At 40.6% G+C, this 17288-nt stretch overlaps 1 protein-coding gene across 1 annotated transcript in view; it reads left to right on the top strand.

The window, feature by feature from the left end:
• Positions 1-17288, top strand: part of LOC109936326 (contactin-associated protein-like 5) — a 767761-nt gene that overhangs the window by 462497 nt on the left and 287976 nt on the right. Inside the window, exon 9 of the mRNA XM_048599257.1 lies at positions 12611-12767. Coding sequence (XP_048455214.1) covers positions 12611-12767 — 157 coding nt within the window. The remainder of the gene's footprint in view (positions 1-12610; positions 12768-17288) is intronic.

Genomic DNA, 17288 nt, shown 5'->3' with positions numbered 1-17288 from the left:
GATCCATAAAGTTAGATTGAAATAGACAATATGCAAATATGCATTATATGATAAATATTATATGAGTCAGTTTTTACTTGTTTATTTTATTGACGACTATGTGGACCCTGATCCATGAATCAATGACCTCTTAATACAAGACTACAATACCACATGTGGTTCAACTTAAAGACATAGCTCTTATTTGTAGGTTTATTCAGAATGTACCAATACTGTTCAGAAAATCCAACTGAGGTTTTCACTTGGGTGAATGGATGAAGAATCACCTCAGTACCTGTTAAGTATTCTGGTGACACAGCAAACTCCTCCATTTCTCAATTTGATTCCAGTGATTATACCAGCTCAGTATTAAGAACATCAACTGTAGGTAGAAGTAATCCCATGTAGCCACTTAAATCTGTTCTGCCATTTGCTGAGATGTTGGCTGATCTGATAATCCTCAACTCCACTTTCCTGCCTTTTCCCCATAACCCCTTGATTCCTTTTATGAATAAATGTCTGTCCGTCTCAGTCTTGAATACAGTTAATGACCCCACCTTGACAGCCCTGTGCGGTAAAGAATTTCACTGATTTACTGTTCTCTGATGGAGGAAATTCCTTGTCATCTTAAATGGATGACTGCTTATGTTGAGGTTACGCTGTCTTGTCATAGGTTCTCCCACAAGGGAAACAATCAGTCCACATCTACCCTGTCAAGCCCGCTAAGAATCTTGTATGTTGCACAAAGGTCACCTCATGTTTTTCTAACCTCCAATGTGTACATGCCCAACCTACTCAACCTCTCCTCATAAGACCGTCCTTCCATACCTGGTACCAGCTTAGTGAACTTTCTCTGCACTACCTCCAAAGCCAGTTCATCTTTCCTTAGATAAGTGTTCAAAACCTTTTACATTATTCCATAAGACCGCAAGACATAGGAGCAGAAGTTAAACCATTCAGCCCATCGTGTCTGCTCCACCATTCAATCATGGCTGATAAGTTTCTCAACCCCATTCTCCCACTTTCTCCCCATAACCCTTGATCCCCTTGACAATCAAGAACCTATCTATCTCTGTCTTAAATATACTCAATGACCTGGCCTCCACAGCTTTCTGTGAATTCCATAGATTCACCACTCTCTGGCTGAAGATGTTTCTCCTTATCTCCGACCTAAAAGGTCTTCCCTTTACTCTAAGGCTGTGCCCTTGGGTCCTAGTCTCTCCTACCAATGGAAGCATCTTCCCAACATCCACTTTGTCCAGGCCATTCAGTATTCTGCAAGTGCCAATTAGATCCCCCCTCATCCTTCTAAACTCTATCGAGTATAGACCCAGAGTCCTCAAACATTCCTCATATATTAAGCTTTCCATTCCTGGGATTGTTCTTGTGAGCCTCCTCTGAACCCGCTCCAGGGCCATTATATCCTTCCTGAGATATGGTGCCCAAAACTGCACACAATACTCCAAATGTGGCTGACCAGAGCTTTATATAGCCTCAGAAGTAGATCCCAGCTTTTATACTCAAATCCTCTCAAAATAAATGCCAACATTGCATTTGCCTTCCTAACTATTGACTCAATCTGTAAGTTCACCTTGAGAGAATCCTGGACTAGAACTCCTAAGTGTCTTTGTGCACTTCAGATTTCTGAATTTTCTCCCCATTTAGAAAAGAGTCTATGCCTCTATTCTTCTTACCAAAGTGCATGACCTCACACTTTCCCACGTTGCATTCCATCTGCCACTTCTTTGCCCACTCTCCTAACCTGTCCAAGTCCTTCTGCAGCCTGGCCACCTCCCCAGTACTACCTGTCCCCCCACCTATCTTTGTATCATCTGCAAACTTAGCCAGAATGCCCACAGTTCCTCCATCTAGATCATTAATGTACAAAGTGAAAAGTTGTGGTCCCAACACTGACCCTTGTGGAACACCACTTGTCATCGGCTGCCATTCTGAGAAAGACCCCTTTATCCCTACTCTCTGCTTTCTGTCAGACAGCCAATCTTCTATCTGTGCTAGCACCTTGCCTCTAATACCATGGGCCCTTATCTTACTCAGCAGTCTCCTGCGTGGCACCTTATCAAAGACCTTCTTGAAGTCCAGGTAGATAACATCTATTGGCTCTCCTTGGTCTAACCTACTTATTACTTCCTCAAAGAATTCTAGCAGATTTGACAGGTATGACCTCCCCTTGATGAAACCGTGGTGACTTTGCCCTATTTTGCTACACACTTGCAAACATTCAGAAATCTCATCCTTTACAACAGATTCTAAAATCTTACCCACAACTAAGGTTAGGCTAATCGACCTGTAAGTTTCAGTCTTTTGCCTTACTCCTTTTTTAAACAGGGGTGTCATGTCAGCGATTTTCCAGTCCTCTGGGAACCTCCCTGACTCGAGCAATTCCTGAAAGATCACCACTAATACTTCCACTATCTCTTCAGCTATCTCCTTAAGAATCTGGGGTGTAGTCCATCTGGTCCAGGTGATTTATCCACCTTCAGGACATTCAGTTTTTCTCGCACCTTTTCCTTGATCATTGCCAACAGACTCAGCTCTGCCCCAGACACTCTTGAATTTTTGAGCTATTACTCATGTCTTCCACCATGAAGATTGATGCAAAGTAATTATTCAGTTTCTCAGCCATTTCCTTGTTCCCTATTACTAAGTCTCCAGCTTCATTTTCCAGTGGTCCAATGTCCACTTTTGCCTCTATTTTGCCCTTTATATATTAAAAGAAACTCTTACTGTCCTCCTTTATATTACTAGCTAGCTTACCCTCACACTTAATCTTCTCCCTCCTTATTTATTTTTGTTGCCCTCTGTTGGTCTTTGTAAGCTTCCTAATCCTCTTGTTTCCTATTGCCCTTCATCATATTATATGCTTTCTCTTTTGCTTTTATGCCATCCCTGACTTCCTTCGTCAGCCATGGTTGCCTCATCCTCCCTGTACCATGAGATAGCAAGGTGTAGAGCTGAATGAACACAGCAGGCCAAGCAGCATCAGAGGAGCAGGAAGGCTGACGTTTCGGGCCTAGACCCTTAGCTCAGATTGTCCAGCATCTGCAGTTCCTACTATCTCCACTAATCTCTCCCTGTACCATGCTTCTTTTTCCTAGAGATGAATTTTTGCTGTGTCTCCTGAATTACTCCCAGAAACTCCTGCCATTGCTGTTCCACTGTCTTTCCTGCTCGGCTCCTCTTCCAGTCAATTCTGCGCAGCTCCTCCCTCATACCTCTGTAGTTGCCTTTATTCAGCTGTAATACCGTTACCTCTGATTCTATCTTCTCCGTCTCAAATTGCAGAGTAAATTCTATCATATAATGATCACTGTCTCATAAGGATTCCTTCGCTTAAGTTCCCTTATCAAGTCTGCCTTATTGCACAACACTAAATCCAGTATTGCTTATTCCCTTGGAGGCTCCACCACAAGCTGCTCCAAAAAGCCATCTTGCAGACATTCCACAAATTTCTTTCCTTGCAATCCACTACCAACCTGATTTTCCCAGTCCACCTGCATATTGAAATCCCCCATAATCACTGTGACTTTGTCTTTCTTACACACCTTTTCTATCTCCTGGTGCATCTTGCGCCCCAGCTCCTGACTACTGTTTGGAAACCTGTTAATAATTCCAACTATGGTCTTTTTTACTTCTGCAGTTCCTCAACTCTACCCACACAGTTTCTATGCCATCTGACCCTACTTAGTTTCTTACTGTTGATTTAATTTCATTTCTTACTAAAAAGGAAACCCCACCCCCTCTGCCCACCTGCCTATCTTTTCAATAGGATGTATATCCTTGGATATTGAACTCCCAATCCTGATCCCCTTGCAGCCACGTCTCTGTGATGCCCACCATGTCATATCTGCCAATTTCGATCTGTGCCAGAAACTCATTTACCTCCTTTCTTATACTGCGTGGATTCAGGTATAACACCTTCAGTCCTGCATTAACCGTCCCACTTCTCATTGTCACTCATTTATCCAGTGTGCCAGCTCTGGTCTGACTCATTCCTTGCACAGTTTTAGGAAAACATCACTACTTTTATGCTTCATTCTCTTTGAAATAAAGGCCAACATTCCGTTTTCCTTTCCTAAAACCTGCTCAACTTGGGTGCTTTTTTTTGTTATGATTTATGAATGAAAACTCCCAAGTCCTTCTTTTCAATGACTAGGCAAAAATGGCAGATATATTGAACAATTACGTTGCCTCAGTATTTGCATTAGAAAAGGAGGACAGCTTACCAGAATTCCCGAGGAACGTGATAGTGGATTGGGAACAGGGACTGAGTAAAATTGATGGAAGTAAAACATCGGTATTGAGGAAATTATTGGAATTAAAGAGTGACAAATCCCTGAGACCTGACCATTTTCATTGCGGGTGTTAAAGGAAGTAGGGGAGCACATTGCAGATGCTCCAACTATAATAATCTTTCAGTGTTCCCTAGATACAGGAGTCATCTGTATGGATTGGAAAATTGTATATGTCACTCTGCTTTTTACGAAGGGTAAATGAGGAAAACTGGGAAATTACAAACACCTTAGCCTGACATCTCTGGTGAGGAAATTGTTGGAGTCTATAATCAAAGATGGGGTTACTGAAAACCTTGAAAATGTTCAGTTAATTGGGGTGAACCAGAATGGATTCATAATAGGTCGTGCCTGTCAAATCTTATTGACTTTTTTAAAGAGATGACTAATGTAGTGGACAGGGGAGTGTTTATGAATGTATTTAATAACCTCCCACATAAGAAGCTGTTTACTCTGGCAGAAGACTACAGAATTTAGGGTGAATTGCTGGCATGACTGGGAAATTGGTTGAGTGGCATGTGACAGAAAAGAAGGTTAATTGATAGGTGCTCAAATTGGGACCATATGACCAGTAGTGTCCCACAAGGATATGTGTGATACCTCAGCAATTCACATTCTTTATTATTGACTTCAATAATGGCATAGAAAGCAATATATCCAAACGTTATGATGACAAAAGGTTAGGAGGCACTATAGAAAGTGTAGATGATAGCCTAAAATTGCAAAGGAATATTGAGAGACAAAGTGAATGGGCAAAACTGTGGCAGATGGAGTTCAATGTGAGCAAGTGTGAGGTTATCCATCTTGGACCGAAAAAGGATAGATCAAGGTAATTTCTAGATGGTACGAAGTTTGGTTCAGTGGATGTCCAAAGAAATTTGAGGGTTCATATCCATAGATTGTTAAAATGTTATGAATAGTTGCAGAAAATAATCAAGAAAGCTCATGGTCTTTATATCTAGAGGACTGCAGTAAAAGGATGCAGGAGTTATCCTGCTGTTAGACCTGGTTAGACCTCACTTGGAACACTGAGAGCAGATCCTGGCACCATACCTTAGGAAGGTTACATTGGCCTTGGAGGGAGTACAACGTGGGTTTACAAGAATGATACCAGGACTTCAGGAGTTATGATGAGAGATTATACAAATTAGGCCTGTTTTTTCAAGAATTTAGAAAGTTAAGGGATGATCTGATTGAAGTCTTCAAGACATTACTAGGAAAAGGCAGGGCAGATAAAAATAAACTATTTCCACGGATTGAAGATTTTAGGGGGCGTGGTCTGAGAATTAGGACCAGAGCATTTGGGAGAGATCTTAGGAAGCACTTCTATACACAAAGGATGGTAGATGTTTGGAATTCTCTTGCAAAAACAGCTGTGGATGTTGGACCATTGTTAATTGTAAATCTGAGATAGATAAATTTTTGTTAAGCAAAGGTATTAAGGGATTTGGGCCAAAAACAGATACATGGAGTGAGGTTACAGATCTGCCGTGATCTTGTTAAATGGTGACACAGGCTAGAAGAACTGAATGGCCTTCTCCTGTTCCTATGTTCCATACCTTTCTGCATCATTCTCCATTTAAATAATGTTCAACTCCTCTATTCTTCCTGTCAAGATGCATTGCCTCACATTTTCCCACATTATATTCCATGTGCCAAGATTTCTTCCACTGACTTAACCCGTCTAAATCCCTCAACTGACTCTGTGTGTCCTCCTCACCACCCAGCTGCCCATTTATTTTTATGCCACCTCTGCCACTGAGGCTGTTAGTTGTCCCAAATTCAATGACAATTAGGCAGCACTTCACCCATCAAATCCAGCCTGTTACAAACTTGACATGATTGCATTGTTAGTCTTTACCCAAGTGCGTTTTGATTTAGTTGTCAAATGGAAGGCTGAATCCTCACTTGAAGCAGACACAATGGAAACAAAAAAAAAACCCTGGCTGTTGATTTTCATCAGAATCAGTGACAAGAAAATATTGAAGTACAGCGCACCACTGAAACAGATGGATTTTGGTTATATTTCTGATGAGCCTTTCAAAGAAAGGATGACTGAAACCACAGAGCAGATGTCTTACTAAAGAGAATGAAAAGTCTTTTGATGAAATGAAAATTGCCCCAATGAATAAAACGCCAAGTGATTTTAAGTGAGAAATCCGATTATTTTGGGCATGATTATTTGTGCATCATCTTCACAGTGTGCGAAGGGAATTTCCATGAGAAATGAGTGTTTGAAACTTGGCGAAGATTTCACCTTAGAGCTGTTGCGGTTTTTTTTTGTGTGTGTGTGTGTGTGTGAGAATGCAAATTAATTGCTTTTCCTTGCCAGGAGGACAGATTGAATAAGTAGTTAAAATCTGTTGCAGAATATAATTGGTTGCCAGCAAGTTCTGCTTTTAATTACAAAAGCATGAAGTTTTAGTGATATTTAGAGGCTAGGTTAGTGACAGAAATGCTAATTCTAAATCTCTTGAAGATGGCCAGTTTGCTGCCATGCCAAGAATGAACAATTATGGGGAGTGGGTGTTTTGGAGACTTGGAACATTGTCTCCTTTACCTCTGGTATCTAGGTTGTGAAAGCAGACAGATGGAATGAGTCCCCTGACTTTAGCAAGTGCAAAAGGTTCCGAGTGAAATAAGATGAGGCTGTGCCAATTAAGTCTCCGTGGATGCAACACCTCCTGCCTAAATTGGCATGAAGTCAAGCAAGAATCTGGGTAAAGGAAGTGCTTGGCACTAAATCAGCAAATCTAATTCGGGGGAAAACAAGATTAGTTGCTATCCGAACTACCTTACTTGTTTACAGGAGCATGTCTCTAAATGGGGTAGATCAGCAAAGGGATCATCGATTACATACCTTTAAATGTAATGGCAAAATTTAATCTGTTACCCCCAATCCATGATCTTATATCACTGATTACATAGACTATTCATTTTACATATTAATATTAATGCTTTAAACTGTTACACTCCCAGCAAATAATACTATCGGGGAGGCACATTGGCTCAGTGGTTAACACTGCTGCTTCACATCACAAGGGACCCAGGTTTGATTCCAGCCTTAGGTGACTGTCTGTGTGGAGTTTGCACATTCTCCCTGTGTTTGCATGAGTTTCCTTTGGGTGCTCCTCTTTCCTCCCACAGACCAAAGATGTGCTTTAGCCATGCTCAATTGCCGATCGTGTGCAGGCTCGGTGGATTAGCAATGGTAAATGCAGGGTTACAGGGATAGGGGAGTGGGTCTGGGTGGGATGCTTTTCTGAGCATTGGTTTGGAATTGATGGGCTGAGTGGCGTGCTTCCACACTATAGGGATTCTAAGACCAATCTAAATTTGAGACCAGTCTTGGATGCCCATAGTTTTTGTTTTTCTTTTTGTTTATCACTAAATAAATTCACAAAAGGCTGCCTAATGTACTAACAAGGCAGCACAAAAGTTTATCAGCCAAAAATGAAAAGCAAAAGCAATAATACATAAGAACTGTCTGAAATGTCGAAAAAACTTTTCAGAAGAGAGAGCACAGTGCTGAAATTTGGAACAAAATTCTGATGGAATCCATCAAGACTGACATACGCTAAGATTTCTCTTTCTGTTTAAGTGCAGCCCAAATGCATTTACCTGTGCTTTGACAAATTTACTTTTGTCCAAATTTAAGCCATTTTGGCTCTGTGTAAACAATAAAACAATTTGTTCATGTGTTATAAATGTTCTTCTGAGATTTGTCGGAGCATAACCAAGTTATTGATATGTACAACATGATTGCATAACTCTTCACTGGCCTTTGGATAGAGAAGTGGAAAATAGGAGCAGGAGTAAACCATTCAGCATTATCATCATGGCTGATCATCCAACTCAGTTTCTACTTTTCCCCCATATTTGGGTGGTACGGTGGCTCAGTGGTTAGCACTGCTGCCTCACAACTCCAGGGACCCGGGTTTAATTCCACCCTCGGGTGACTGTCTGTGTGGAGTTTGCATGTTCTCCCTGTGTTTACATGGGTTTCCTCCAGGTGCTCTGGTTTTCTCCCAGTCCAAGGATGTGCAGGCTAGATGGATTGGTCATGCTAAATTGCCCATTGTGTTCAGGGATGTGTAGATTAGGTTGGTTATAGGGGGATGGATCTGGGTGGGATGCTCTGAGGTTTGGTGTGGACTTGTTGGGCCAAAGGGCCTGTTTCCGCACTGTAGAGATTCTATGATTCTATGATTCCTTCAGCCTCAAGTGCTACGTCCAACTCCTTCTTGAAATGATACAATGCCTTGGTCTTGATTACTTTCTGTGGTAGTGAAATCCATCGGTTCACTACTCTCCTGGTGGAGAAATTTCTCTTCATCTCAGTCCAAAATAGTTTGTCATTAGACTGTGACCCCTGGTTCTGGACTGTCCTAACATCAGAAGCATCCTTCCTGTATCTATCCTGCCTAATCCAATTCGAACTTTATAGATTTCAATGAGATCTTGCCTATTCTTCTGAACTCCAGCGAATATAATCCTAACCGATTCAAGCTCTCCTCATGCATCAGTCCTGCCATCCCAAGAATCAGTCTAGTGAGCCTTTCGCTGCACTCCCTCTTTAGCAAGGATATCCTTCCTCAGATAAGGAGAACAAAACCACACTCAATATCACTCCAGGTGTGGTATCACCAAAGCTCTGAACAATTGCCCCAAAGCATTCCTGCTCTTGTACTCGAATCCTGTCACTATGAAGTCCTATGTATCGTTTACCTTCTTTACCACCTGCTGCATCTCAATGCTTATCTTCAGTGACTGATGTCTGGGGATACAATCCTCTCTCTCTATTTATAGCCATTCTGATAATAATCTGCCTCCTGATTTTCCTCCAAAAAATGGATAACTTCACATTAATCCACATAATACTGCATCTGTCATACATACACATTCAGAAAGAGATCAGTTTATTCCTACTCTTTTCCCGTCTGCCAACCAGTTTTCTATTCATCTCAATGCACTACTCCCAATCCCATGTGCTTTCATTTTCACTCTTATCTTTAATGTGTTAAAAGCCTGCTGAAAGTCCAAATAAACCACATCCACTGGCTCCCCCTCATCAACTCTACTTCTCTTATCAGTTAATCATTGAAAAGTTGCTGCTGCATTTGACTACAGTGATTCAAGGAGGCAGCTCTTTCTTGAGGGCAAATAATGGCAGGCAATAAGTGCTGGCCCAGAAGCATGGCTGAAAATTTTATATCATAGATTCATACTTATATTTACAACATTGAACTGTATCTCTAAAGTCAAGGGAACATTCTTTAGTTGGTGGTTTACTTTCAGCACATGAGTACTCAGCTCTTGTTTCCATCATTAAAGCCCCCATCTTTTCCCCTATGATAAGGAAGCCTGTAACAACTGGTAGTAAAGGATATGCTATTCTATTCATTTTTCATTCAACAGTATACCTTTACATTGATAAAATCCACCTGGCATTACAAAACCTGACATTTTCTTTGGCTGTATTGGTCAATAGTATTTGCAAACATATTTTAAATAAATCAGTTTTATCAAAAATTGCGTTTGTCCAATCTTCCTAATACTGTCATCTGCAATGGCAAACAGTAATAAGGGAATTTATTTATCCCAATCAATACAAGATTCTGGAAAGAAGCTCTAATTATTATTTTCAAGATTTATTAAAGTAAGTTTTAAAGTTCCTTGACACTTGATAAGCTGAGGACGTAAGTTGTTTAAATCTCAAACAACTATTCATTACTTCTTTCGATATTTAAGACATAAAATTGTATTTCATTGGACACTCCATATCCTGTAACAAAAACTAACTTTTCCACTGCCACTTTTGATGTAATTTTCCCAAAGACATCACCTCAAGAAATCTTATTGATTAATTCTTAAAAGATATGGATTCCCACTCTCAGTTTTCAGTATGGATGTCACACAAACTATTTAGACCTTGGCAAAATGATTCTTTGAAAGCTGGCACTGAATTAAGGGGGCAGATTTAAATAATGGTTGGAATTTTACTACCTGCTGCCAGCAAAAGTAGCTTTTTTTTGTATTTTGGACCAATAAAAATTTTAATCTGCATTTTCCTGATACTTAAGTGCCCTGCCTCAGGATGTTCTCAACCAGGTTGTAAAATGTCATTATCTAAACTCAGGTGGAACTGTCACCTCATGGACCGCTATCCATTTCTAATCAGCTGGCGTTTCAAATGATTTCTAAATGCCTTCATTAGTCAGAGCATTGAGCATAGCAGTTGGGACATCATGTTGCGTTTTTACAAGGCATTGGTGAGACCATTTTTAGAATACTGTGTACAATACAGGTCAGCCTGCTATAGTAAGTGAAATAGCTTCACAGAGGCCAGTATCCCATCACCAAATCACCCTGTATTTACACGTGGAGAGTCCTTTGACATTGAGCCCCCTTCCTCAGAGTCAGCTCTCAGAGTGAACAGAATCTCTGAGACTCCTGCTTATATCTGTCAGCCAGGTCTCCCTGATTGGACGAGGATAACATCCCCAATCAGGGAACTCATATGCTATGAGGCTCACCTGGCTGACCTCATGACAATCACTTCAGGATGGATGTTATTAAGTTAGAAAGGGTACAGAAAGAATTTACAAGGATGTTGCCGGGACTTGAAGGTTTGACTGACAAAGATAGACTGGGACTTTCTCCCCAGGAACATCAGAGTCTGGGAGGGTGATCTTATAGAAATTTATAAAATCTTGAGGGGCATAGGTAAGATGAATAGCTAATGATTTTTTTCCCCAAGGGCAAAGGAATCTATAACTAGAGGGTGTAGGTTAAAGTGAGAGGGACAAGATTTAAAAGGGACCCAAGGGGCAACTTTTTCACACAGAGGGAGGTGCGTGTAAAGTGCTGGATGTCTTTGGAAATGCAACAATAATTGTAAACTGTGCCACGCTTGAGTCATTTCTACTGTGTGTTTAACAATCTTTTGAAGCATCTTATAAGGAAAAAGAATTTTTTTTTTTCTGTGGAAGGGCCACCAGACCCGAAACATTAACTCTGATTTTTTTCTTCACAGATGCTACCAGACCTGCTGAGCTTTTCCAGCAACTTCTGTTTTTGTTCCTGATTTACAGCATTCGCAGTTCTTTCGGTTTTTCATTTTTCTTTTCTTTGTTTATCTACATTGCTGTTGATAAACTTTCCTTGTAAGTTATTGTTTAAAGACTGTAACAGTGCGTGCTTGATTTTGATAAATGATAATGTTGGTTATAGAAATCACAGAAAAGTAATGATCTACTCTACCAGGTTCCTGTTGGGAATCTGACTTGCCTGGTACTACCATGAATTGGGCATGTACCCACAACAATTGAGGTTGTAAGATCATTGTACCTGGGGACTCATTTCTGAAGAATGGTCCAGACCCGAAACGTCAGCTTTCCTGCTCCTCTGATGCTGCCTGACCTGCTGTGTTCATCCAGCTCTACACCTTGTTATCTCAGACTTCAGCATCGGCAGTTCCTACTATCTCTGTACAATAAGACTGTTTTTAACCTTCATGTATGCCTCCAATCAATATTTTACTATGCTTTAGCCTCTTCAGGTAGACAACTTGTCTTATCAGCCAGCGTCAGTGATTGAATTACTCCAGTGTCTCTCAATCTCTTCGGAAACCTCAGCAGGTCTGGCAGGATCGGTGGACAGAAAGCTGAGATAACGATATGGGTTCAGTGACCCTTCCTCAGAGTTTTCCCAACAATTTCTGTTTTTGTTTCCAATTTCCAGCATCTGCAGTTCTTTGGAGTTTTTTTGCTTCATGTATAACTCATTGCCATATCCTTTCTATCTTGAAGAAGTTCTGCCCTGTCTCTGACAGGATATCCGTTCTAATCTTTCTACTTGTTTACAGTAATTACTTTCACTCTTGATGTTGACAAGGTATTTGTCAAAAAAAGGTCAGAAGAAGGGTCACTGGATCCGAAATGTTAACTATGCACTCTCTCCACAGATACTGCCAGACCTTCTGAATTTTCTGAGCAATTGCTGTTTTTGTTTCTGATTTCCAGCATCCACAGTTGTTTGGGTTTTTCTTTATCTCTCAATATCTTTATTGGTTTGCCTTATTAAGTCAAACAATAAGGGAGTTACTCTCTCTCTGAAATAAAATTCTCAAAATCTCCAGCTGTCACATTCATAGAGGACCATCGGTCTCTTCTCTCATATGGTGTGTTCTTTTCTTTCTCAGCACTGTTCTCTCTCATGAACATAGAAATTCCTCCACGATGTTAGAAATAAGTTTATTCATGGAAAAATCCAGTATTCCTGACAGCTTCACCTTAGTAATACTTCAAAATTTCTTTCAGATGGCATACCATTGACCTGGTGGATTGGGAGGACCAATGAGAAGCAAACTTACTGGGGAGGTTCGTCGCCAGGCATTCAGAAATGTGCCTGCGGATTGGAGGAGAGCTGCTTGGATACCAAGTACCACTGTAACTGCGATGCTGGCAAAGATAAATGGTACTGTGACATTTATGTCTGAAATAGTAAATCTTTTTGCATTCATTAACTGCAATTTTACATAAACATGATTTACCTGAACCATCTTGATGCACTTATGATTCTTAACCACTCAAAATTATTATCAACTTCAGATGTTTGTGTTTGTAATGTAGTTAAACTTATTAACGTCTGTCTTAAAGATCATCTTGGAAGTTTAGGTAACATGTGAATGTTATAATAAATTTAAAACAACTTGAAGTCTTCTCTTACCGTAGCAACAGTTTTTAATTGCACTGAAGTGAAATGTTACACGATGCAATGCAACTTACCTATTGTCTTAGCAACATGTTGTAAACTTACTAACGTTTATAATAATCTTGTTCTGAATTATTAAGAAGGAAAAAAAAAAAATTTATCTTTGAAAGAATTGCACATTGACAGTTTACCAACTCCATGTAAGTGCAGAATGGTGTTTGTGCCAATTTTGAGAGAATTCACTCATGTTGAGTTTGTGTGTGCCTGTGTGTGTATGTGTGTGTGTCTCTGTGTATGATTTACAGAATGATTTACATTGAAGTGTCCTCTTATAATTGGCAGAGAGGCTTGGTGCAAGGATGGAGGGAAGGATGAGTTGTGTAGGGGAAAATGTGTGCCATTGCCTAAATGCAGAGACTTAAATAGGAGCTTAACTACAGGAGCCTGATAAGGTCATTACATTTTCTTTTGATGCTTGTAGACAAGCTCTCAATGATGATGTGGAATCACCCCGTTCAGCCTCCTCTCTGCATGCACAGTGGTAAATCCGGTATTGTGCTTTCTGCCAAACTAATAGAAACATGTTCTATGTTCTATGACCTACTTCCTTGCTTCAACATGAGTGTAAGAGCTCCATTACAGTCATCTGAAAATCAGGTGCCTTGGCCAATGGTATTTTTGCGACTGAAATATTCCCAATTTTATTCCCAAAAGTGACTTTAAGAGGAGCAATAATGGTTGCAAGTTTGGTGGCAGATGTTCAACAGCTTTAGAAAAGGTTTCCAAACTAACACTATTGACTGCTTTCTTCCACAAGACTCTATGAGGACCACTGTAGGTTTCTACCACTAACTTAAATCTAGACTAAAACTTTCAGCTGACCTTCTTTTGCAAACCTCAAATCTAATTGCTTGCTTTTGTGACCAAATTGATACAGATGGATTAAACACAAGAAGATTCTAACAAATGTTCCACCAAAAACACTGTTCCTATGGTAACATGTTATATATGGCCTGTTTTCCTTGATTCTGGGAAGCTATATTTGTAAAATATATTTATGTAACTGCAAGAAGACACAGAGTGGTAGTGGAGATGATCTCAGGGAACGGAGAGGACGTGAGGTGAATTACAGGTCAGAGGCTAGGAATTCTGCAGCTACTAATGCACCTCCTGACTCCCAAAGCCTGTCTAGCAAGATGCAACCTTGCCTGGATGAGTACAGTTCTAACAATACTCAAGACGTTTGACACCATCTGGGACAAAGCAGCCCACTTGATTGGCATCATACCCACAAACTTCCATTCCCTGTACCACCGACACTCAGTAGCAGCAGGGTGTATTGTCTACAAGATGCACTTCGGAAATTCACCAAAGATTCTTGGACAGCACATTCCAAACCCACAACCACTGGAAGGACAAATGCAACAGATAGATGGGAATAATATCACCTGCAAGTTCCCCTCCAAGCCACTCACCATCTTGCCTTGCAAATATATCGCTGTTCCTTCGCTGTCGCTGGATCAAAATCCTGGAATTCCCTCCCAAATGGATGTACCTACAATAAATGGACTGTAGCGGTTCAAGAAGACAGCTCACCACCACATTCTTACAGGCATCTAGGGATACCAATAAGTGCTGGCCAGCCAACGAATCCCACGTCCCATAGATGAATTAGAAAAAAAACCAAGGGATGTTGTGATGTGGGAGGTACTTGGGCTCCTTCTGGCCACAAAGAGAAAGGCATTGAAGGGTCTATTCATCTCTCCTGCCCTCTGATGAGCGGAGTGTAATTGTGTTTACTCCATTCCCATGTTCCTTTCATCAGCCACCAATTCTTGTTGGAATCAGTTGCCCCATGCTTATTGCTTACTACAGACTTTGTTGAAAAGAAAAGTGATTAGGAAAAGGACTAGACCATCCAACCCTTTGAGCCTGCCCTGCCATTCAATACAATCATGGCCGATCCAACATTTCAAGGTCTTGAACTCGTTACATCTTCATAACCTCGTTCACCACTGGTAATCAGAAATCTATCAATCTCTACCTTAAACATACTCAAAGACTGAACTTCCACAACCTTCTGAGGTAGAGAATTCCAAAGGTTCGCAACCCTCTGAGTAAAATAATTCTATTTTTCTCAGACCTAAGTGACATCCCTTTAACTTTTAACTTATGCCCCCTTGTTCTATACTCTCCAAATTGAGGAAACATTTTCCTTGAATCTGCCCCTTTAAGTGTTTTGTAAATTTCAATGAGCCCTCTTCTCAATCTTTAAAACTCTAGAGAATACATGTGCTCAATCCCTCTTCATAGCACTGTCCTACCATCCTGGAAACAAATATAGAGAATTTTTTTTTTGCACTCTCCCTATGGCAATAGCATATTTCCTGAAATAAAGAGACCATAGCTGCAACAGTACTCCAGTTGCAGTCTAGCCAAGCTCCTGTACAACTGCAGCAAGACTTCACTATCCCTGTATTCAAATCATAGAAACATAGATCAAGAGTAGTCCATTCAGCACGTTGAGACTGAACCGCCATTCAGTATGACCATGGCAGATTATCCGACTCAATACCCTGTTCCTCCTTTACCTCCACATCTTTTGATTCTTTTGGTTCTTCAGCCCCACCCTCTGAGTTGAGATATTTCTCCTCTTTCTCCTAAATAGCCAATCACGTATTCTCAGAATGTGACCCCATGCTCTGGACTGCCTGATCATCAGGAGTATGCTTTCTATGTCTACTCTGTCTAGTCCTGTTAGAATTTTAGAGGTTACCGTGAGATCCCCCTCATTTTTCTGAACTGCAGTCCGAACCGATACAGTCTCTCTTCTGCATCTCTTCTTACGGGGAGGTGATGGCCCAGTGGTATTATTGCTGGATTGTTAATCCAGAGATCCAGATAAGATTCTGGGGACCTGGGTTCGAATCCCGCCATGGCAGATGGTGGAATTTGAACTGAATAAATCTCTGTAATTAGGAATCTAATGATGACAGTGAATCCATTGTCGACTGTCAGGGGGGAAAAAAAACCCATCTGACTCACTAATGTCCTTTAGGGAAGGAAACTGCCATCCTTACCTGGTCTGGCCTACATGTGACTCCTCTGGGCAATTAGGGATGGACAATAAATGCTGCCTGGCCAGTGATGCCCCCATCCCATTAATGAATAAAAGAAAAAGTTGTTGGGAGTGTTTTGCCCAGCTGGGGACAAAACCTCAGGAGGCAGGCAGGATTCAGGCGAGTGGAAGATGTTTCTTTAAGCAGAAACAGGTTGATTCAGGGAGAGGACCAAAGAATCTTCCCCAAATTGGAAGGGAGATCAATGACGCACTCTGATTTTTACAGTGAAAATACAGCATTTTGTACACTTTGTTAAAATGAACAAATACAACGTAGTCACTGTCCTTCCCACTTAATCCATACACTCAATCCAGTGGCTCACCTAATCAATGATGGGCATTCCTATGGACAGCCCCAGGTTCCCATGGTCTTATCTCTATGCCTTGGGATCTTTCTGTGCATCCTGTTCATTCACACTCCAAAAGTTGACTGGCTGCACTCCTGCAGGTCTGTCTCAGGCTTCTTATATATAAGGACAGTGTGAATTCTATTATTCATTGTACTACATGAGGTTTATTTTATCAAAGTCAGCCATTCCTCTATTATTTCCCACTGTCCCAATTACATAATGTTAAAATAAAAAAGTAGTTCATTTTAGCTAATTGCTGTAAGGTTAACTTCTGTAATAAAGTTAATTATAAAGTGTAATGTTATACAACTACTTCTACTGTCCGCATTTTATAATTTATGGGTTGTGAGCAATCTATCTTGTTCAGGGTATAAACGAAAGTATCTCCTAAGGCTAGTTAACCTTCGCATCTAAGCTTAAATGTTTCTTTAAGGCTTGCATTACATTCTGGTTATGCATTGAAACCAACTCTTATGATTACAACATTTTCAGCTAGAAACTATTTAATATTGCAGGTAGCTTCAAAGAAGCAACTATTTGCTGTAAAATAACTTTACCTGTTATCCTTGCAGCTGCTTAAGGACTTAATCTAGCACCTGATGTTGTTCATTTACTGGGACAATCATCCTTTCATTAATAAAGCTGGAATTGGTCATTTATCTGTCCTAAGGCATCCTTTTTATCAGAAATGTCTCAGATAACATACAGCGTTCTTTTACTGACAGTTCTATTCAAAGATACCCTTGTATTTCACTGTGTGAACAGGCTGTTTAGTTTTGCTTAGCTTCTGCCTGCACCTTGTAAGCAGGCATG

The sequence above is a fragment of the Rhincodon typus genome, chromosome 7 (assembly GCF_021869965.1).
Source record: "Rhincodon typus isolate 14 chromosome 7, sRhiTyp1.1, whole genome shotgun sequence".
In the NCBI taxonomy this organism is placed as follows: domain Eukaryota; kingdom Metazoa; phylum Chordata; class Chondrichthyes; order Orectolobiformes; family Rhincodontidae; genus Rhincodon; species Rhincodon typus.
This window is presented reverse-complemented; position numbering and strand designations above follow the sequence as displayed.